Raw genomic sequence first — 21,871 nt, 5'->3', positions numbered from 1 at the left:
CCGCCTGACCCGTGCGCTTCCGTTCTCCTCTCTTGTCTGCAGGTGGCGATGGCAACGGGGCAGGTGTTGTTTCATCGCTTTTTCTACTCCAAGTCTTTCGTCAAACACAGTTTTGAGGTAAGCACTGTGGAGGCGGGCGAAAGGCGGTTTCTTCATCCGGAAATGGGAAGGGGGGCCGAGTCGGCAGCCGGCTCTTCCCGAAAGGGAGTGGCTATTGAGCCTTTGTATCTGCGTCTCGTTCGCTGGGAAGCGATGACCCGCGGAGTGTGTTTTAGAAGCTAGAAAACGAATCCTGAGCCTACGCGAGCTCATACCGGGAATTTTTTCCAATTTAGATTGTGACTCCCATGAGGCTTAGCTGGTTCTAGATCCGTAAGAGTGTAGTGGCGGCATGGTGATAGCCTGCTAACTGGGCACTCCAATTTTAATCTTTCACCAGAGGTTGTCTCAGTTGTGTTCTGAAGCCCCCAGATAAAAGAGTTTTGCTGGGCGTGGTGGCACAGGGAGGCTGAGGGAGGCGCGTCGCTGTAAGTTTGAGGCCAGCCTGGGCTGCACAGTGAGGGCAAGGCCGGTCTGAACGCTGTAGCCAGACCCTGTCTCAGAAAAAAAAGTAATTTAGACTTTGAAGAGGGGAATTTATTTCCTCATTGTATTTTGCAGTTCAGTAGCATGACACTTAATTTTGTCTGCCTTTGGGTTCTTTCAGATTGTTGCCATGGCCTGTATTAATCTTGCATCCAAAATTGAAGAAGCTCCTAGAAGAATAAGAGATGTGATAAATGTATTTCACCACCTTCGCCAGTTAAGAGGAAAAAGGTAAGATTGGCATTATTTGTAAAACACTTGCTACTGCTGTACTGTGCACCAGTCATCAAAACATTTTTTCTCTCCAGTTAACATGGATGCTAAAGAAAACCTTTTGAGTAAGGTGTTAAAATTCATTTAGGGAAAACGATACTAAAATTTATTTTGAAAAACCCCAATTAACCAGCTATCCAAAGTTTTTAGAGGAAGTTGCATTTGTGGATAACCTTAACAGTGCTGTGAAGCCAGTCCATTGGCGTAAGATTAAACAAGAAAGGGAATACATTTGGCTCAAGTGTGAGTGTATTCTGTAAGTTTACATTACCCCCTCTCCTCTTTAGAAGACTAAAGGCTGGATGTTTAAACACTATAGTCAAGTTAATATTGTGGCAAAGTTCTGTGTAGATTGTTTTTCTACCTGAAGTCCCAGTTCTTTGTGAATTGAGGTTGACTTTGTGTTAAGAGTTCAACACAACATTCAACTACGATGTATGGCATAATACCGAATCTGAAAGGACGGATGATAAAGTTTGAAGTCAAGGGATTAAACAGGTATTTTGTTTGGTCAGATAGTCTCAGTGAGTGGATAAGAAAAATAACATAAAATTGACTGAGTTGTCTTTAAAGTTAGCCTGTTTATTTGATTTGTAAAAAAGCAGAAGTACTTTTTAGTTGCGATAATGTGATAACTTTATGTGGATCTGTGTGTTTATCTGAGGCAGTGCCAAAAACTTTGTTCAGGACTTCCATTATCAATGGATGATTTCTCATACACATTAGCAGAAGGATATCTGGTGTGGATTAGCTTTTGTGTTCTTATTAAGGAATTGTGATGTGATGGTAGACGTACTGATTGTGAAAGTGAATCTGAAAGTTTGGGAGATTCTCGGGTTTAGTGCCAAATTAGTATTCTGTCTAAGTAGTTTTATTGGCAGAATCTGTAAATTGGCAGTCGTGGAACTACTGAGAGAAGCAAATAGCGAAGTAACTGAAAGGATTAGCCTGCTCAAAATTTGAAGCATTCATATTAAACACTGTTTTATAACATTTTCTAGTATTCTTACCTAGTTTTTCTCACCCATTTTGTCTGTTGAGGGATAGTGTGATTTTTATTCCATTTTAAAACTTGCAGTTTTTGGTGAGGAATCATTGAGAAATGGAAAGGTTTTGGTTTGGTATTTGGCATGGCCTGAGTTTATTTGTATTTAGATGTGTGACTGATTTTGTTCAAGGTGCTTAAAAACAGAAGGACACTAATATAGGGCTCCTAAGTGAGGAATTTTGTTTACATAACAGGAAGTACTGTAGTTTTCTGGTAGTCTCTGAATCATGGAGATAGCTGTTAATTACTTCATTTTGTTTTTATAATTTCCCATTTCTTCCTGAACCTAAGTTTTCTTCCTTCGTGTCAGAATAAGGTCTTCTGAACTGTAAAAAGCTTGGAATTTAAAACAATCGCATCTAATTATGTCTGGTGTAACAGTGCAATTTTTTGGTCATTACAGAAATTGATTTTGTGAAGTCTGATTGTAGCATGAAATTTAAAAGGACTTTTTAATTGCATGGAAGCTCCTTCTTTTTTAAAAAAAGCAGGATGTAAAAGTTTTTCTATGCATATTACAAGTTTACTCAGACGTGTAACTTGTATATGTTATTAACTTCAACTCTTTTTTCCCTTGCAACCGACTATACAGCGACCAGCTACATTTACCAAAGCCTGGGTGATGTGGAGTGGTACATAGAGATGAAGCTGTCGTCATGGCAACAGTGAGTGAAGTATCGAAAATCCCCAAGGAGAAGCCAGTGCTCTGAGAATAGGTCACTGGAATCGGGGACTAACAGGTTGGCCACTGGTGAACCATTTAGAAAAAACTCCTGTTTCTTGTTACAAGCTTTTGTCTTTGCTGTCCAAGTTATTAGAGCTATACTTTTGTTTTTGTTTTTTTTCTTTTTTGTTTTTGTTTTCAGCATAGGTTAATGTTACTGAAAGTAGTATTGATATTATACCTTGTTTTGGGTAAGCAGTTAGTCTTCGATTTGTTTTAGCCCAATTTGTGCATGACTTTATTGTTTGACCTTGAGAATGTTAGTAAGACTTGTAGACTTTGTCATTGTCTTTTTAGTCTTGGCTACACAGTAAAATTATCAGGGGACTGATTTAAAGTACCAATGGCTAGGCTTCCGCATGTATTAGTAGGTCTGTCCCTCTTCAGGTTTTGTAGTTTTAATAATTGTCTTTGAAGTTCAGAACGAGTGGCCAAGTTACAAAAGAAAAGTTGCTTTTTTTCATTTCCATATTTTCCTGGTACAATTTCCATTTGTTCTCTGTAACATTCTCAATGGTAAAGGATTTTTTTTTTGTTCTTAAGGAGCCCAAATTTATACTTTAAAGATCTGTTTAAAACCAGATTAATACTTAAAAGATTTGTTTTTAAATGTTCAAAGATTGATTAATTGCATTTAATACTGACTATATTGTATTTTTAGTGTCTTAATGATGTTTAGTCCAGTAACTACCTGCAGCTTATTTCTGTGGCTATAACATGGCTTTGAGTTTAAACACCTTAAAGAATTTCTACTTTTGAAGTAGGTGTTGCAAATTTTTATGTATTCTATTTATACTGATTCATCTGGTTTTAATATAGTCTCTTCAACTAATTTCAGAGACTATTCTGTAATACATGAATGAGTAACCATGTTTAGACCTCCTAATTCTTTTTAATTGAACTATATTTCAGTCTGATTGGTCATGCTAAAGAAAAGCAGCCACGAGATAAATTTTTAATGACCAAAGACCAAGATTGCCCAAGATTCAAAAACTATATTCATATAAGTTAACCAGAAAAGTTTGGCAAAAGAAAGTTCAAGCAAAAAAAGAGAAAGTTCAAGCAGAGAAGGAATTGATAGTTTGATCCAATCCCCTCTGCTGGCAGGCTGAAAGCACAAGGTCCCAAGTTTGGCCCCCGGTACCACAAAAAAATGTTAACAATAATAATTTAAGCAAAACTGAGTCTTGGGTCTGATTTGAGACCACATAGTAGCAAATTCTTAGAGTTGATAAAAAAAGCACCCAGCCCAAGCCCCAAGAGATTTTAACTGTCACCTGTTTAAATTGGGTATTGACAAGCAACTTTTTAGCTGGTTGGGAAAAGATTCTATTGTAGCAAGCTTGAATATAACATGTTGCTACAAAAAAAAATACTAATGGATACTTTGTTACATAAGTGAGTGGTGTAGTAAATGATTTTTCTGTACTGTTGCTTAGTGCTGATTTATGTGTTCTGTCTTTGATACACAGTTATCTTGTAAATTTTGTATTCTTTGAACAGCCTTTGATTTATAAAAAGCAATTTTAAACAAAGTGATGGCATCAGTTTTTATAGCCACGGGTTAATGACTAAGGACTTGCAGGACTAAGCAACAAGTTGAACTTTGAAAGTTTTGCTTGAATTGCAGTATCATTGTGATTTTTGTTTCCTAAGTCTGTTTTGAAGTCATTGAGATTTTGACACACACCATTTAGAACACCAGTTAAGGCAAAATAGAAAGAAAATAATTTAAGCATAGGGCTGGGGATATGCATCAGCAGGCGTTAAGTGCCTGCCTGGAAAGCACAAGGTCCTGAGTTTTGATCCCCAGTACCACAAAAATAATAATAATAATAACAGTAATAATAATTTGAGCAAAATTTGGGACCAGATAGCCATAACGCAAAAAAAAGTTTAGCAGCTTAAATGAAGGAACAAACGAATTTTATCACTCTTTGAAGGCAATTCTTTTCTTTTGAAGGCAATTCTTAAAGCCAGATTTTTAGTAAAAACTAGATAATTTTGATCAACATAATGGAAAATATGACAGCTTTTGCTCTCATAAAATTACAGAGATTTTAATGGTGCCATTTACTGTTGATTGCAGAGTTAGGACTTAAATGGTTTGCAGCTATAAAAGTGAAGGTTATTTCTTAGTTTCAGATAAAGAGCCATAAATAGCTATCACTTATATGGTAGTCATAAAAGAATTTCAAGTGAAAATGATTTTTTCCACTTTTTTGTGATAATGTGGAAACTTAAAAAATCGTAAGCCTTAAGATCTTTCACCTATGTTTTCATGTGTGTTGGCATGTTTAAATTATTTTTTAAAAGTATTTTATAGCTTGTGTTGTGATTTTCAAAAGCAGCCTGTTTCACGAGTTGGTGACCTTTACTCTATGGCTTTTATAGCTGTAATAACAGTTGAGTTTATCGAAAACCATTTTTTTAGCATTAAATAGTAACTGTCTTGCTAGTTTTGTCTTTTTGGCTCTGCACTTCTATTGTGAAAGAATAATTAGCAAGACTTACTAGTATATTTACTGTCATTCAAGTAAGAAAATGAGGAAAAAATATTGCTAGGTGTTTTTTGTTGGGACTTGTTCTTGTGTTACCACAGGATAGTTAAATATACTCATTTAATATTTTTTCTTAACATTCAAGTTTATTTAAATAGATTTTTGTTTTTAAAATATGAAGTTACATTTTTCTGGAAGAAGCACTGAACAGTCAGAATCTTTACAAAATTGTATTCTGTGTCTTATGAAAAGTTGTATTCTGCCCAGAGCAGAAACAAATTATTGGCTAAAAACAACAGGGAAAAAATATATCAATGTTCTACCCATATCCTTACTGTATAGTCAGTGTTTTGGTAAAAATGTACTTTTTGTTGGCTGGGTCTAAGAATGTATCAAAAGACATGGTAGATTTTGTAGAGTTTTGAAAGTCCTATTCCTTAAGGGTTCCTTATAAGATCCAGTGTTACATTGTGAAGATGTAAGTCTTTTAGTGTAAGTGGTAGATTTTTCTGTCAGAAAACAAATCCACAGGAACATCATCGTTTGTGTGCTATTTAATATTCATATGGTAGAGAACCTTGAAGTTACTGACATTTAGTCTGGTTCAGAGACCTTGAATGTGTTCTCTGGTTCTTTCAATATGATCTCTTGTTCTCTTGTATTGTATCCTTGGTTGCCTATGCTTGCACCTCTGGTCAAATTTAGGCATGGATTGAAGGTGACTTGTAAGATTTATTTCATTTGACAATTGGCAGTCTTTAAGTTTCAGGTTGTTTTATTTGGACAGAGATTAGAACAGTTGGGTTAAACAAATTGCTCCTTTTCGGACCATGTTAATTTTGTCATTGGAAAGTCTGAGTATATTGAAGTTTGGTAATAAGTCATGTTAAAGTACGTGAGTCATAGATCAGAAATCAAGGATAAATTAAGATCATTAGAGTGACTTCTGTGGAGTTAGTTATTCCAGTCTAGATGTATATATTTAATTAGCATAACTTGGACAGCACAAGATTAATGCTTTAACTTGTTTGCAGGAGTTTAAAAAAGCTGGTTTCTGTTGCCGATAGTTGGTTGGAAGGGAAAATGGAGATTCCACACATAAAATTTTTTGGATGTGCAAAACAGTTTTGATTTTATTTCTTACAAACTGTAGGACTCCAAGCCCCTTGATTCTTGATCAGAACTACATTAACACCAAAAATCAAGTTATCAAAGCAGAGAGGAGGGTGCTAAAGGAGTTGGGATTTTGTGTACATGTCAAGCATCCTCATAAGGTGAGTTGTAGAATACACAAAATTATATTTCGTAAGTATTAGGGCTTTTCCTAAAACTTCATTTTACTTGAGTTTATATTTTTAATGTATATACGTATACACTATATCTGAGAGTTAACATTGGTTTTAAAACATTCTTAGCAGGCATGGTAGTGTATGCCTGTAATCCCAGCACTAGGGAGGCTCAGACAGGAGAATTGCCAGAGTTCGTGGCCTGTCTAAAACTACAGTGAGACTCTGTCTCAAAACCTAATAAAAAGCATTCCTGTGGACATTAAGAGTAATCAATAAAGTAGAAGTGAGTACATAGCTTCAAATATTCACTCTTAATTGTGTGATCTAATAAGTTTCATGGTTAAATTGCAGTTTTCCATTCTGAAATACAAGGTGGTAGAATACTTCATTCTGAGGAATAACAATGAAGTTGCAAAATATCTGGTACACTGCCACAGTATTAAAGTATTCAAACTGTAGTTGCTTGCTCTAATTATTTTTAAAAAGTAGTAGGGGGCCGGGGAGGTGGCACAGTGGAATAAGTGCTTCCCTGGCAAGTGCAGGGGCCTGAGTTCAATTCCTGGTTCCACAAAAATTATTTTTAAAATGATAGGTTTTCCCCAGCATTCCTTGTTTTTTATGTTCTCAATATGAACAGTAGCTTGATGGTTAGCTAGAGTTGTGTGCTTGGATCTAAGGCTGTTGGAATAAAAAATAGTCTCGTTAATTGTGATACTTGTAGCTAGGTCTCCCTTAATTTTCACTGTTAAACTTGTAGGAATTTTGGGAATGGTAATAAAGATAGTGAGATAAAGTTATTGACATGTGAGAACCATCACTGCAGGTTATTTACTGTAGTATTTGGGAAAAACAACAAAATGTAGCTACTGTTACTCTAAAAAAAATCTCCGTAGGGTTTTTAGGGCATGTGAAATGTACTGTGATAACTTAAATAAAATCATCTTTCACAATGCCCTTTACATGGTAAAGTCTGTAAAGAAGTTTTATTTATTTCATTACTGGTGAATAAATCCAGGGCCTGACACATGTATGTTAGCCAAGTGTTCTACCATTGTTCTACATCCACAACCCAATTTTTTGGTTTGGTATTGAGTGGATTATCTTTTTTTTTCTCTACAATTTTGGAACACACTTTTAAAAGTAATTTTTATTGAATCTGGTGACATAATAACTCACATTAAATCTTAAGTGCCTTGTAGTTTGATAAGTATTATCTATGCAGTTTATAGAAAAAACAGAGCTTATATCTAACATTGTTTATTGAGGTCTGGGAAAGAACCACCATTATGCTAATGAGTTTTTTCCCTTTGTCCTTCAGATCATTGTTATGTATTTACAAGTCTTAGAATGTGAACGTAACCAAACCCTGGTTCAAACTGCCTGGTAAGTTATATTTTTACATTTCACTCCTAGTCAGGAAAACAGAAGCAGAAATAAAGTAAGTTTCTTTTTCTTTTTCCAAAATAATGAAATAAGTTTGGGGTGTTTTCTTTTTTTCTTTTATTTAACCAAAAGGTAAATAATGCTTATTTCTGCTTCCTGTTTTCTTGGCTTGACTAATTACTTTTAATGGAGAACTCAATTTAACTTTGTTCTTTTTTCTACTCTTTAATTAAAGGGTAGTCCATGATGGTAAGTCTAGAACTCTGCCCTCTGCACTTCAGCCCATGACCTCAGGATGGCCTGATTGGCTGCCCTGCTCTCCAGCCAATCCAGTGCAAGCTCTCATCCGAGATTCACTGAAGTGGTCCATATCCATCTGGCAGCATCTTCTAGTTCTGTCGGGGTGTCAAAAGGATTTGTATATTTGCTTCTAGAAGTAACTATTCAACATGCATATGTATTTAATGTATACCTGTAACTCAAATGAATAGCTCATTTTTGATATTTTGTTGTCCAGCCATTATAAATTAAATGGTTTTTTTTTTTTTTAAAGGATTTTGGCTAAATTTCTGTATACAGTATGTATAGCATGAATTCAGTCAAAAGGCTATAGCCTGCATCTTTAAGTGGGTACTAGTTCCCTTGCTAGGTTCATAGTTGCTGTTCTGTTGCAGACAATATTATGATAAGCACTTCATTTTTAAGAAGTTAATATGACTTAAATGCTTTTGAACTTGCACCTTTGAGATGCAGATGTATATTTTGGAGTGCTGGCTAAGGTCAAGCCAAGAGATTGTGGCTCAGCCACAACTCTTAGTTTTATAAGCTATTGATGTGAAAAACTCATTAATTTTAATTTTTATGTCCTGGATTTTCCCAGCCAAATGTCTTTCATGACTGCCATGCATCTTTTGGACTCTATAAATATTTAGTAATATCACAAAAATCTCATATATAAAATGCATGACTTAATTGTTCTATAAAACATTTTGGTAGATTTTTATGGGTAAAGATTTTTAAGAAATTCATTTCAGCCTAAATAATTTGTAGATTTTTTAGTTGAGGAATATTCGTGGGGAGGGCTCATTAATAATTTCAGCAATTTATTAATTGAAATACTTTTATTGCTGTTGTTTGTACTGTAAAAAAGGTATGTAAACTTTGTATTTCTTGCTTTTCATTTCCCTACCTAGATTTTCCTCAAGTAGCTTAGTTTTCTTAATAAAAGTCTAACTTACAAAAAGTGGGGTTTTTTTGTTTTTGTTTTGTTTTTTTTTACCAGTCATAGTTACTTTGAGTTTTTTAAAAATTTGGTTGGCAGTTTTTTTATTGTGGATAAAGGAGAGATGGTCAGTAATTAATGGCTTGAAGTATTATTGGAGTAGTTTATCTTTTCTAAAAATAGTTATGTCAGAGTTGACCTAAGCATTGCTTTTTACAGAACTACATTAAAGGGTTACATGGTGATTAAGTTGATTAATTTAAAAGGGCTTTGGTCACATAGGGGACAACTACATGGGGACAACTAAAGAGTGGTCCTAGGGTTACAGTCTTAATTTTACTGATTTTTTTTTTTTTAGTTGAGAATTGTTATATGCTAGAACAGGAAGACATAAGAGAAGAAAAAAGAATAAAGTAGATTGAGTCTCCAAATCTGTGTAAGCTTCAGAAAAACTGATTTGTTCACATACAAAGCTTACAATTGAAATATTTTTCAGGAATTACATGAATGACAGTCTTCGAACCAATGTTTTTGTTCGCTTTCAACCAGAGACTATAGCATGTGCATGTATCTACCTTGCTGCTAGAGCACTTCAGGTAGGTTTATGTGCCTGTTTTTTTCTATGGCTTAAATCTTAAAGAATTGTCAGCAGTTTGAATAAAAACTAGCAACAATTTAATATCAGCGTTCTCTTTCCATGGCTTAGATTCCATTGCCAACTCGGCCCCATTGGTTTCTTCTTTTTGGTACTACAGAAGAGGAAATCCAGGAAATATGTATAGAGACACTTAGGCTTTATACCAGAAAAAAGGTACTGGTTTTACTTGGTGGTACTAATATTATCAGAGCCAAGAGACTAAAGGGGAATGCTAACTTAATTTTCCCTCAACAGCCTAATTATGAGTTGCTGGAAAAAGAAGTAGAAAAACGAAAAGTAGCCTTACAGGAAGCCAAATTAAAAGCCAAGGGATTGAATCCTGATGGAACTCCTGCCCTTTCAACACTCGGTGGATTTTCTCCAGCCTCTAAACCATGTAAGATAATTTCAGAATTGACGTTATCTGGGGCACTGAAGGTTTATTTGTATTAGAAAAGCTTAGCATTTATCATTTTCTTGGAAACAGTTAAAGCTGTTACTGTTTTCTCTCCTAGCCAACAGCTAAAAGTGATAGTTGAAATTACAGTACTTTGAGTTGCAGTTAAAAACTTTTAGGGGCCAGGGAGATGGCTCAGTGGAGTAAGGGCTTGAGATCAATCCCTGGTTCTGCTAAAAAAAAACAAAAAAAAAACAACTTTTAGCTCTCAAATTCAGTAGTTAATGTATTGTCATATCTTTCAAAAGCATCACCAAGGGAAGTAAAAGCAGAAGAGAAGTCTCCAATCTCCATTAATGTGAAGACAGTCAAAAAAGAACCTGAAGATAGACAACAGGCTTCCAAAAGCCCTTACAATGGGTAAGTACACTTGAATTAGAAAACTTAATTGAAGGACTCTTTGTTTTTATATATTAACTAAAATATTTTGCTTTTGAAGTGTAAGAAAAGACAGCAAGAGAAGTAGAAATAGCAGAAGTGCAAGTCGGTCAAGGTCAAGAACACGATCACGTTCTAGATCACATACTCCAAGAAGACAGTAAGTACATATTTCCTTTAGGGAAAGTATTCTTATTTGGAGTCTTCAAAGGTTTTTACTCTTATGAGAAGATTGGATTTATCCATTTTCAAAATTAGGCTAAGTTTAGGCTTTTGAACAAAGTAAATAAGCTTGGGGACATACTCTGTGTGATTTTCATAAGTAGTGTACCTTTATGAAATTTTGTATGTTTTTTAGTTTTTTAGAGAAGTGTAGGGGCTGCCCACAAAGTATATCCCAATTATAATGTGTTTAAACAATGTCTTTATATTTTTCAGTTAAAAATAAGTCACTATTTCAGTAATGTCTTAACCAAAGCCAAAGAATCTTCTCTAGTTAGTTTTGTAATTAGATTGGAGATTCCTTATAATTACATTGAAGATTCTTTATGGTTCTTCAACTATGTGAAGAAAGCATAGGCTCTAAAGTACTTAATAAAATTGATAGTTTCTCCTGCTGGAAAGTAGAGTACATTTCTAACATAATTAATAGGCTTCAGTGAGGTGATTAAGGGATGGAGAAATTGAGTAGTTTGTAGTTTCCAGTTTGTCATTGATTTAGCCAACTGTTTTAAACTTGTTAATGAGCAACAACTAAGAATAATCTCTTCCCTGTAGAAACTAAATCTAAACCTCAAATTTTTATTACCTAAGTTACAATAATAGGCGGAGCCGATCTGGAACATACAGCTCAAGATCAAGAAGCAGGTCCCGCAGTCACAGTGAAAGCCCTCGAAGACATCATAATCATGGTTCTCCTCACCTTAAGGCCAAGCATGCCAGAGATGATTTTAAAAGTTCAAATAGACATGGTCATAAAAGGAAAAAATCCCGTTCTCGATCTCAGAGCAAGTCTCGGGATCACTCAGATGCCGCCAAGAAACACAGACATGAAAGGGGACATCATAGGGACAGGCGTGAAAGATCTCGCTCCTTTGAGAGATCCCACAAAGGCAAGCACCATGGTGGCAGTCGCTCAGGACATGGCAGGCACAGGCGCTGACTTTTCTTCCTTTGAGCCTGCATCACTTCCAGTTTTCCCTATCTGCAGTATGATGTATGGACTCTCAAACCATTAAAAGCAAACTGATTAGGATTTGATTTCTTAAAACTTCTAGGTCTCTAGAAACACTGAGGACGTTTTCTTTTGAAAAAGAACTATGTTAAATTTTTTTGCACATTGAAATGCCCTAGCAGTATCTAATTGAAAACCATGGTCAGGTTCAATTGTACTTTATTATAGTGTGTATTGTTTATTGCTATACAAACTGGAGTGTGGATTCTGTAAAAAATGTATCTTATTTTTATACAGATAAAAAAATTGCAGACATTGTTCTATTTAAGTGGTTATTTGTTTAAATGATGGTGAATACTTTCTTAACACTGGTTTGTCTGCATGTGTAAAGATTTTTACAAGGAAATAAAATGCAAATCTTGTTTTTCTAAACTGCTTCAAATATCTTATTTAAATTATTAAAAAGGCAAAATTTTACAGTAAAATGGCTGTACTGATTTTCTAACAGCATATTTTTTTCTTAACCACCTTATAGGTGTATTAAAATAATTGGGTTATTAAAGTAATTCTTAGCTAGCTATGGCATGGCTATAATCTCAGCTACTCTGGTGGCTGAGGCAGGAGGCTGAGGCATACCCAAGTGAGTCTGTTAGGTGGCATGGAAAGGTGTTTCTCCTAGCAGATTGGAGATAAATTTAGTGTCTTAATGAGTTTGAGTATGGTAACGTTAGATTTTCTGTTAATTTTTTTTTGCCCACTTCATCTGTTAGACTTGATTCCAAATGAGTTGCTGTTTCAAAACACCAGATATGTCCGCACAGAAGGATTTATTGCCATACGGGATCTGAAAGGTCTCCAAAGATAAGTAGGCAGGCAGTAGGTCTGGAAAAAGATAACTTCAAAGGAGTCAAGACTCATTTAAGATAGAAAAGTGTTGGACTAGCCACGGGTGGCCCATGCCTATAATGGCTCTTGGGAGGCTGATGGAGGAACACTGCCATGAGTATGAGTTCTTGATCAGCCTGAGTTCAAGGTCAGCCTGAACTGCATGCTGAGACCCTGTCACCAAAAAAGAAAAGGTGGCTGCTGTGCTAGTTTTTTTTTTTTTTTGTGTGTGTGGAACCAGGGATTAAACTCAGACCTTGCACTTGCCAGAGAAGCACTTCTACTGAGCCATCTTCCAGGCCCCCAGATCTGTTTGTTTTTATAAAGAGTCTTAGACTAAGTAAGTGTGACTCCAGAAGTGGCACTAGGATTTTGCCTCATTTACATGGTATTTCATTGAGTTCCCAGTTCTGGTTTATGTTGTACTCAGGGTTTAACACAGCATGTTCATGCTAGATAAGACTCCACCACCATCTGCTTCCATATCCATTTTTGAGACGTCATCTCAGTGAGCTGCCCAGGCTGATTTCAGATTTGAAATCCTGCCTCAGCTACTAGATAGCTGCAATCATAGTTCTGTGCATAGTCGTGTGCCATCACGCCCAACTTTTGAGTTCCCAATTTTTTTCCCCCTCTTTGATTGTTTGAGACAGGGCTTTATTGTGTGGTTTAGGCTGTTCTTGAACTCACTATCCCAGGCTCACCTCAAATATGAAGTCATCCTCTTGCCTCCTGCGTTTTCGCCACAGGCAACGTGTCACCATACCCACCCTTAAATTGCCAATTCTTAATCTATTGGTGCCTATACCTCACCAACACCTTGGGGTGTGTTCCTTGTATCTGTTCTCGCTCACCTCCATTTTCCCATTGCAGTGAGAAATCGTCTTAATGTAAATAACTTTTCCTAGTGATTCTAGTTTTTCACGTAAGTTCTTTTTATGGAATATTAGTCATCTTTTGTAGTTTGTATCTTAACTCTAAAGGAGCAGTATAATTAATTGCTTTCTCATTTTAAAACAAAGTGAACACAAAATGGCCATAGATTGAGTACCCCTGGTGTAAAATTTGAAATCATTTAAAATGTTAGCCTTTTGAAGGCTGATCACAAATCTGATGGTTCAGTGTACAGAAAACATGCATAAAATTATTAAAATATTTAAAAATTAAAGATTGTACAAGGTACATGAAACAAATGAGTTTCATGTTTAAACTTGGTTCCTAATAGGAAAATATTTCATTGTCTACATGTACATATTCCATGATCTAAAAATACTTGAAACTCTTCTGGCTCCAACCATTTCAAATAAGGGATATTCATTCTGTTTCTCTTCATTGAAGACCTAAGTTCTGCTTTAATAGCTTTATAGGGGCCAGGGAGATGGCTCAGCGGAATAAGTGCTTCCCTTGCAAGCTCAAGGGCCTGAGTTCAATCCCCGGTTCCGCAAAAAAAAAAAAAAAAAAAGCTTTATATATTAACATCAAAAACCTTTCTTATTTAAGTGTTTTAAGTTTTCGTGAACATTTCCAAAAGCAAGATAATCTTACCCCACTTATTTGGCCTAAGGGTGGTACAGGAGGCTGAAGCCAGGGCCTTATGCATGCTACACAGACACACAGAGCTACTCTTTAGTCCTTTTTATTTTGAGGCAAGTTCTAGTTAAATTGTCTGGGTTGTCCTTGAACTTGGGCTCTTTCTGCCTTAGCCTCCTTGAGTGCTAAGGTTATAGATGTGTACCACGATTCCTAGCAGTAAAGATTTTCTTTTTAAATAAGAGATTTTTTAAAATTTTAAAGCATGACATACTAAAAGGGCTGGCTTTAGCTGGTGACACAGAATGCACACAAAGTTTGGTATAGAAAATCACTTGGGAGGGAGTGACATCTACTGGGTGGCCTTTAAACCCCTTCTATCCCTTCATTTTGGGAGGCTGGAAGCCACAGCTTGACATGAACCAGAAAGAAGGTGAATGAATTTATATACCACTGATCCTGTGACACTTAAATGTCTTTCATTTATGTCCTTGTCTCTCAAACATTTAGTCTTTATTGGGCATCATTTCCATGAATGTGTGTTCCTTCTGTAAAGGTAAGCATAGGGTTTTGGAGCTCGGCCATAACAGCCACGGGTAGCAGACTGGTGGGACCAGGGCCAAGTCTTGGCCTACAGATAAACTTTGCTTGATAATTTTTTTTTTGTTTTACGTGAACTAGCAGCCAGAAACTAAAATCCTGTTTGATTCAGCAGTGAAATTTGGGAAATAGAACTCTGGAGGGGAGACAGTATAGATTATGCAGTCTACCTGGGTGCTTTGCTTAGCTCAGTACTTACTAGCTGTGTAATTTTTACTCTTAGCCACTCTAAGCTCCCCTTGTTCCATCTATAAAAGGTTAGTAATTGAACCTACTACATTCAGGTATTATGGGAATTTAAGGAAATAAGTCTAATGTAAACAGGTTCATTGAATTTTACTACAACTGTTAACATCACTAGAGGTTTGTGGATGCCAGACTAGCGTATTACTGTAAGTAGGAAGATAGTTACATTAATTTTCTATAGCTGTTCCCTGGAAAACTACCACAAACTTGGTAACATAAAACAGCAAATCTCTGATAGTTTTAGACTATCAGAAATAGTCTGAGGTTTTAGAAGTTTGAAATCAAGGCTATAGCAAAACTATGTTACTTCTCAAAGCTTCTTACTTTGTAGTGGTTTCTAAAAATCCTGATGGTCTTTGATTTGTAGCTATGTCACTCATTTTTGCACATCTTACCATAGTCTTCAGGTAAGGATTCCAGGGTCTAGCATGGTGTGACAAGCCTATGGCACTGGTGTTACTTTTTCTTTTAAGACAAAACGTACTGATAGGGAGTTTTTTTCTGAACTAAGACCTCAGTACTGTATTCAGATTTAATTGTAGCGTTGGCACTTCATGATAAAAAGTGGGCTTGGGGTTGTAGTTTGGCCCTCACTGGTCTTACCTACTCCAAATGATCTTGTACTACCCCTATCTGGAGACCCCTTTTCTAAAGAAGGTCACATTCAGGTTCTAGGTGGACATGAATTTGGGAGGATACCATACAGTCTAATGACGTAAGAAAAATAACGCTAATGTTCAAGGAAACTGGACCCACACTACAAGTGAATGTTGAATTTCTTTTTAAAATTTTGAAATAATTGACTTCTAAAAAGTAGCAAATATACAAAGACCTGTGTGCCTTTCACCCATGTTCTCCAGATATTAACATTTTACCACAGTTAGGTTTCCATTCTGTGTCACATCTTGTTACTGTGAGTTGCTGCCATGATGCTTCTTTACCTGTAAGTGCTTCAGTGTGTATTCTGAAAAACAAGAACATTTTCTTCCTATCTGCAGTATATTTTTCAAAATCTAGAGATTACGGCACAAGCCGGGACTGCCATCTGTTGACCTTCCTCGGCTATTGCCAGTTTTTCTGCTGATGCCCCGGTTTCTGGCCCAGGACTCATGCTACAATCATAAGTTACCTGTATTCATCATGTTTCTTTAGCCTTCTCCTAGCTGGACTAATCTTTGGTCTGTGTTTGCTTTCATGACCTGACATCTTAAGTTTAAAAACGTGTCTTTCACCCAGGGAGAGCTGAGCTATCCCCAGCCTGTTGTCACGATTGTTGTAATCATTATTGTTGTACTGAAATGGAACACACAACCTTGGCACTGAGCTACATCCCAAGTCCTTTTTCTGTTTTTTATTTGGAGACAAGGTCATCTTGGCAGGTCACTAAGTCTCCCTGGATGTCCTCAAACTTGCATTTCTCTGTCTTTGGTATCTGGAATAGTTACCAGGCAAGCAACATTGTATCTGGCTGTAGATTTTTATTTTTAGTTGATACATAGCAATTGTACATATTAATGAGGGCCATTGTGACATTTCAGTGTCTATATGCAATGTGCAATGACCAGATCAAATGGCTTATTATCTATCACTTCAATATCGTGGTATTTTTGAGGATTAAACCAATGATTTTGTGAAACATCCCTTAATTTGGGTTTCCTTATGGTTAGATTTGAGTTCTGTGGGTTTTGGAAAGAATACAACAGAAGAATAGCTCGCTCTTTACCAGTGTGTAATATCCAGAGGCACATGGTGTCAACTGGTCCAATTAACTAAAGGTGTTAACTTGAGTCACTGGTTAAGAAGATGCTTACAGTGTTCATCTGAAAATGTTTTCCCCTGGGTATTTAACCAAGTTTTCCTATGGGGAGATACTTTAAGATCATACACATGTTTTAAAATTAATACTTAACAACTTTAGCATCAATTGGTGGCTTTTGTTTGAAACAATTACTGAAAATATTTAACTCCAGCATTCCCTCTACATCTGTTGGCAGCTCTTTCAGAGTAAGAGTTCAGGCATCTCTTTTATTTGTTTCATTTAATCAATATGAACTCATTCTTTAAAGTTACTATTTTATTGCTCAAATAACTTGATATTTTATTCCATTTAAAATAGTTCCTATTGGGGCTGGGGAGATGGCTCAGTAGAATAAGCGAGTTCAATCCCCGGTTCCGCAAAAAAAAAAAAAAGAAAAAAAAAAAAAGTTCCTGTGACCTCTAAGAGGAATATTTTAAAGACTTCTCCACACATGTGACTTTCTCTAGCTGTGTGGGTATAACCAGAAGCCCTTGGGAACCTCAGATCAAATGGAGGGGTGAAGAGACTCTGAATGTCAGAGTGACTCCATTGTCAAGGTGTAGGGCTCCTTGTGGCTGCTTGTTCCACAGTTGTCCTTTTGGTCCAGAACAGCCTTTAGGCAATCTGTTGCCATATTCCAATCTGTTCTCTCCTGTAGTGCCCTTCGATTCCAGTAAGACTCAGTAATAAATACAGTATTTATGCCACTAGAGGTCACTGTTAAGCTCTATGCGATGGAAGCTCTCTCCAGGTTTTTTTTTTTGTTTTTTGTTTTTTTTGTTTTTTTTTTTTTTTTGGGCAGAACTGGGGATTGAACTCAGGCCCTTGCACTTGTCAGGCAAGCGCTTATTCTACCGAGCCATGTCCCCGACCCCTCTCCAGGTTTCTGTAAGGATTTATTTCCAGTCACACTAGTGACTGGATATATCCATACTTAGATCTATGTATCTAAGCCTTATTAAGTCTCTTCCTCCTGACATTGATAGCTCTGAATATACATGCTTTTGCTAAAATCTGCTAGCAGAATTAAAAATAGCAAAGGGACATGTGACACATGATTGTAATCCCAGCACGTGGGGGTCTAAGGCAGGAGAATCAAAAGTGTAAGCCAGACTGGACTATACAGTAGTGAGACTTTGTTTTGGGTTTGGTTTTGTTTTGTTTTGAAGAAGAAAGAAAGTAAACTATCAAATCTTATTTATATAAGCAATATGCCAGATGCTGTTCTGTTTCACATATATTAACTCATTTAGCATTCAAAAATTCTATGGTAGGGCTGGGGAGATAGCTCAGCCGTCTAAGCACCCGCCAGGCAAGTGCAAGGTCCCAAGTTCAATCCCCAGTACCACATGCCCGTGTTGGCCCTAGACCTGTTGTACCAACCACCAAAATCAGGCATTTTGGTGCATGCCTGTAATCCCAGCACTGGGGAGGCTGAGACAGGAGGATTACTATGAGTCCAAGCTGCATAGTGAGACCCTGTGCCAAATAAAAAGATTTTTTAAATTATGTGGTAGGAGAGAAATCCATGAGGTTGTGATTTCACACAGTTGAAATTGTTGAACCAGGATTCAAACCCAGCATGTTCCAAAGTCCATGTACTAAATCACTATACTATGTAGCAGCCTATGTGGCTTTACTAGAGTCGTAATTTAATCTAATCTTCCCATCTCTGAGCCTGGGCTCAGGCCTCTTTATAAAGCATCCTCATAATAAGATTTGAAATCAGGGGCCAGGGAGATGGCTCAGTGGAATAAGCTTTTCCCTAGCAAGTACAAGGACCTGAGTTCAATCTCTGGTCCCCCCCGCAAAAAAAAAAAAAAAAAAGATTTGAAATCAACAGAGGTCTTGTAGAGCTTTGCAGTGGGTGCTGCTTACCAATTGTATGTTACTAGGCACTCACCCTGCAAGGATTGCGCAGATGCCACTCCTCAGCCCAGTCTGCCCTCTGTGGCTGCCAGCTCAGCTAGCCCTGCCAGCCTGTGCTGCTCCTACCACCCAGTGCAGTCTTGTGCTTAGAGAACCTGAGTCCAGCAACTTGGCTCTGCTTGGCCTTGCTCCTGAGAAGCAGTATCAGCTAGTTTTGGAAGCTGCTGTAAACTGAGCCCCAAGGTACTCTGATGAAGAAGGGGTGTGGGTTCTAGAGTTCAGCTGACCTGTGTTACAAGTCTGTTCCTCCTGCTCAGTGGTGGCATGGCCCTACGTACAGCTGCGTGACTCTTCTGAGCCTGAGTTTCCTAATCCGTGGGTTGGTTATATTTCCCTTTTGTAATTGTTCTGAGAATTAGCAGTGTACATGGAGACGCTCACACAGACGCTCACACAGACAGTAAAAATATTGATATATTTTTACTGTCATCTTTTTCTTAAAAGCAGTTTATTTCTCAGCCATCAGTGAAGCTGCTCCTGGTGGCATGCCATAGGTGGATTTCTCTTTCTGTAACACTAGTGTCTCTTACAGCCTATGTTATGCCTTGCACAATTAAAACACATTGCTCTGTGTTAACAAATGCCATTTCTTGTGCCTGGCCTAATTATCTATCTAGATTCCAATCAGGTCTCTGTACCTCTTCATACCCCTGATCTTAACCAGGGAACCCCAACAGTTGAGTGCTCATTAAATGCCTCTTGAGGATGGAGATTAATTAAAATCAGTTCACAGGTTCTTATAGTATATTTACTGTGTGTTAGACAATAGACCAGATCCTGAGAATTCTGAAGTGCAAAACACTTAACCCCTCATTAAGGGAGTCCTGTGGCAAAAAATGTCTACAAAAGCCGGAAATAGTAAATGTACCTTTTAAGGCTTCTAATCCTAAAAATGACTTTTTTTGTTGAGGCAAGCTGGCTTACCATGTCCTGACAAGAAGCAGAAGCCAGGGTCACAGCCCAGGGTATTTTCAAGCTGGAGAATCTACCATGGCACTTACCAGCGAGCTCAGGGCCACCAAGGACTTCCCCAAGTCTCTTACCACCTGATCCTTAGTTAAGGGAGACAGCCTGTTGCTTTCCTCACCACAAGGGGTCAGTGTAAGACCAGTGCAGCCAGTGATGGAGTTTCCCCTTCTGAGTCATTGTAGCAACTCAGGATCCAGATGATTTGTTCTAGGGTGGAGCAGAGGAAAGGGCAGAAAATGGGTCAGAAAAAATGAAACCATCTGTTGAATTCACATGTTGCCACAAGTCATGAGTTCCACCAATGTTCAACTGACTTTTAAGTATTTTTAGTACAAAGAAATAAGATAATTTGAGGGTTTCAGAAAACAACTGCTGTTGGAGACCAGAGTGATACCATGCATTAGCAAAAGTTTTACTTTTTCATTTGCAAAACAAAAATCACTTTTTTTTCCAGGAAAAGGAAGGCTTTCAGAAGTTAAAAGAAATGCAGTTTACTGACTAAATCTCCCTCTGCAAGAGAATCAAAGAACCTTCCCCCTTATCTGGGTTCAGAATTGGCAAGCAATCTCAGTGTGGGCACTTTATAAATATTCATTGATGATGAAAATGTCTACAATGCAAAGGAACCATTTTGTCATTTCAAGAACCTCTTTGAAATGCTAGTGATTGAAGCAGGATCTTGACTGTCCTTTGCAAATCTTGAATAAGAAGGCCCAGTTCAGCTGGTCACATGGAACAAAGTGGAACAAGGACACCGGATTAATCTCTCCTGGAGTCTGGAGCTGTGACTGTACTTACTTACAAAAAGCAGAGCAAACCGAAGCAGCGGGAAGGATTTTTAAACAACCACTCCCAAAACATCCAAGCAGTTGAGATTCAGCAATTCCACTTTGTGGGAAAAAATGTCCTCATTTCACTCTGTACTGGATACTGAGGCTGTGCCCATAAACGGAAATAGTTAAAGTCAGAACAGGGCATGGCAATTCATCTCGGTCATCCTAAACCATCCCAACCAAGATGTGTCAATTGAGCTCAGGGACATCCAGAGAGAACACAGTGAAACAAATGTGCTGGTGTGTTGCCTGATCAAGGTCTGCTTGTTTTGGCCCAGGTGCACCTGGCCAGAGCCCAGGTAATCTTGGTAAACAAATATGAGTGTGCCTCAGTCCCCATCACCCATGCAGCCTGTGTTGGTGGAGTTGGGTTATGGATGCAGTAAGCTAGGATGGCTTGGAGGCTTTCCATCAGAGACCTGGGCTATGTGTAGCTCCACAGAGACCTCCTTCTGGGATCCAAGAAACACTTTCCTTCTGCCAGTGGTTGACTCAGGCCAAGGCTGGGGTGGGACAGCCACTGCCTGGGTGTGGGCCTGGGCTATCTTGGGCCCAGGCTAACTTAGGCCTGGAACAGAACAGTCTTGTTCCCTCCTGTTCTCTCCTGTTTCCAGCCCCTTGAATGCCATCCCTCATCCCTGTAGCACCAGCACCACTGATGAGTGGCTCAAACCTTGTGCAGCAGTGGAGGGGCTTTTGGGGTGATGATTTTCTCCTTCCAGGTGCCCTCCATGCCTATAGGGTGCCTAGTCACACACACACACACACACACCCACACCCACACACACCCCTGGTTGAGCAGTCTTCATGTGGGCTCCCAGGCTTTTGGGTAGCTTCTGAGGCTCCTGCCACGATATGTGGATGGCTAGAAGTTGAGATCCACTTCATGGATTCAACTCCCAAGAGACTGGTGTGCACCTCAGGATTCAGTGCAGTCTAAAGTACTTGGCCGCAGCTTTGGCCCTCTGACCTCAGCCTCCCGTGCACCTCTTGTGCTGGTGCTCTCCCCAAGTCCTGCCGCTTGCCTTAGCAACAGCTCCCTTTCCTACATTCCCTGGGTGTCAGCTGAGAACTTCAATGTGCGAGACAGACCTTCACTGAGATGCAAGTGTAGCTGTTCCCTCACAAATGGAAAAGGCTTGGGAAGGAAGCGAGCATTAAGTCCCCATTCTGTGCTGGAAGTTTAGAAGTGTAATCCCATTTAATCCTGCCTTCTTCCCTAGAAGGAAAGCCTGCTTATTCCAGTGAGTGGAGGAAAGGCCTTGAGGCTGAGAGCTGGATGCTAATGCCTGACCTCATGGTAAGTCCAGCCAGTGGAAAAGTCACACAGGCTTACTCAGCATGCTACGGGGACTCAACTTGGCTTCTCATCTCTCTGACCATGGAGGTGCCCACTACCTCAGAAAAGGG

The 21,871-nt window shown here is 38.1% G+C and overlaps 1 protein-coding gene across 5 annotated transcripts in view; it reads left to right on the top strand.

Annotated features, from left to right (window-relative positions):
- Nucleotides 1-12,103, top strand: part of Ccnl1 (cyclin L1) — a 13,846-nt gene extending 1,743 nt beyond the window's left edge. Inside the window, exons 2-12 of one of the 5 annotated variants that reach the window (XM_023699690.1) lie at nt 43-117; nt 707-816; nt 2,499-2,571; nt 6,285-6,405; nt 7,739-7,803; nt 9,522-9,621; nt 9,732-9,836; nt 9,918-10,059; nt 10,368-10,479; nt 10,559-10,657; nt 11,311-12,103. In XM_023699690.1, coding sequence (XP_023555458.1) covers nt 2,549-2,571; nt 6,285-6,405; nt 7,739-7,803; nt 9,522-9,621; nt 9,732-9,836; nt 9,918-10,059; nt 10,368-10,479; nt 10,559-10,657; nt 11,311-11,659 — 1,116 coding nt within the window. In that variant the 5' untranslated portion in view covers nt 43-117; nt 707-816; nt 2,499-2,548 and the 3' untranslated portion in view covers nt 11,660-12,103. Of the gene's footprint in view, nt 1-42; nt 118-706; nt 817-2,498; nt 2,572-6,284; nt 6,406-7,738; nt 7,804-8,038; nt 9,425-9,521; nt 9,622-9,731; nt 9,837-9,917; nt 10,060-10,367; nt 10,480-10,558; nt 10,658-11,310 lie in introns of those variants that run through there. The other 4 variants (XM_004639830.3, XM_023699692.1, XM_023699693.1 and 1 more) reach the window with 4 other exon arrangements.
- Nucleotides 12,104-21,871: the final 9,768 nt, after the last annotated feature.

Source organism: Octodon degus, unplaced genomic scaffold (assembly GCF_000260255.1).
Source record: "Octodon degus isolate 3935 unplaced genomic scaffold, OctDeg1.0 scaffold00115, whole genome shotgun sequence".
Lineage (NCBI taxonomy): Eukaryota > Metazoa > Chordata > Mammalia > Rodentia > Octodontidae > Octodon > Octodon degus.
This window is presented reverse-complemented; position numbering and strand designations above follow the sequence as displayed.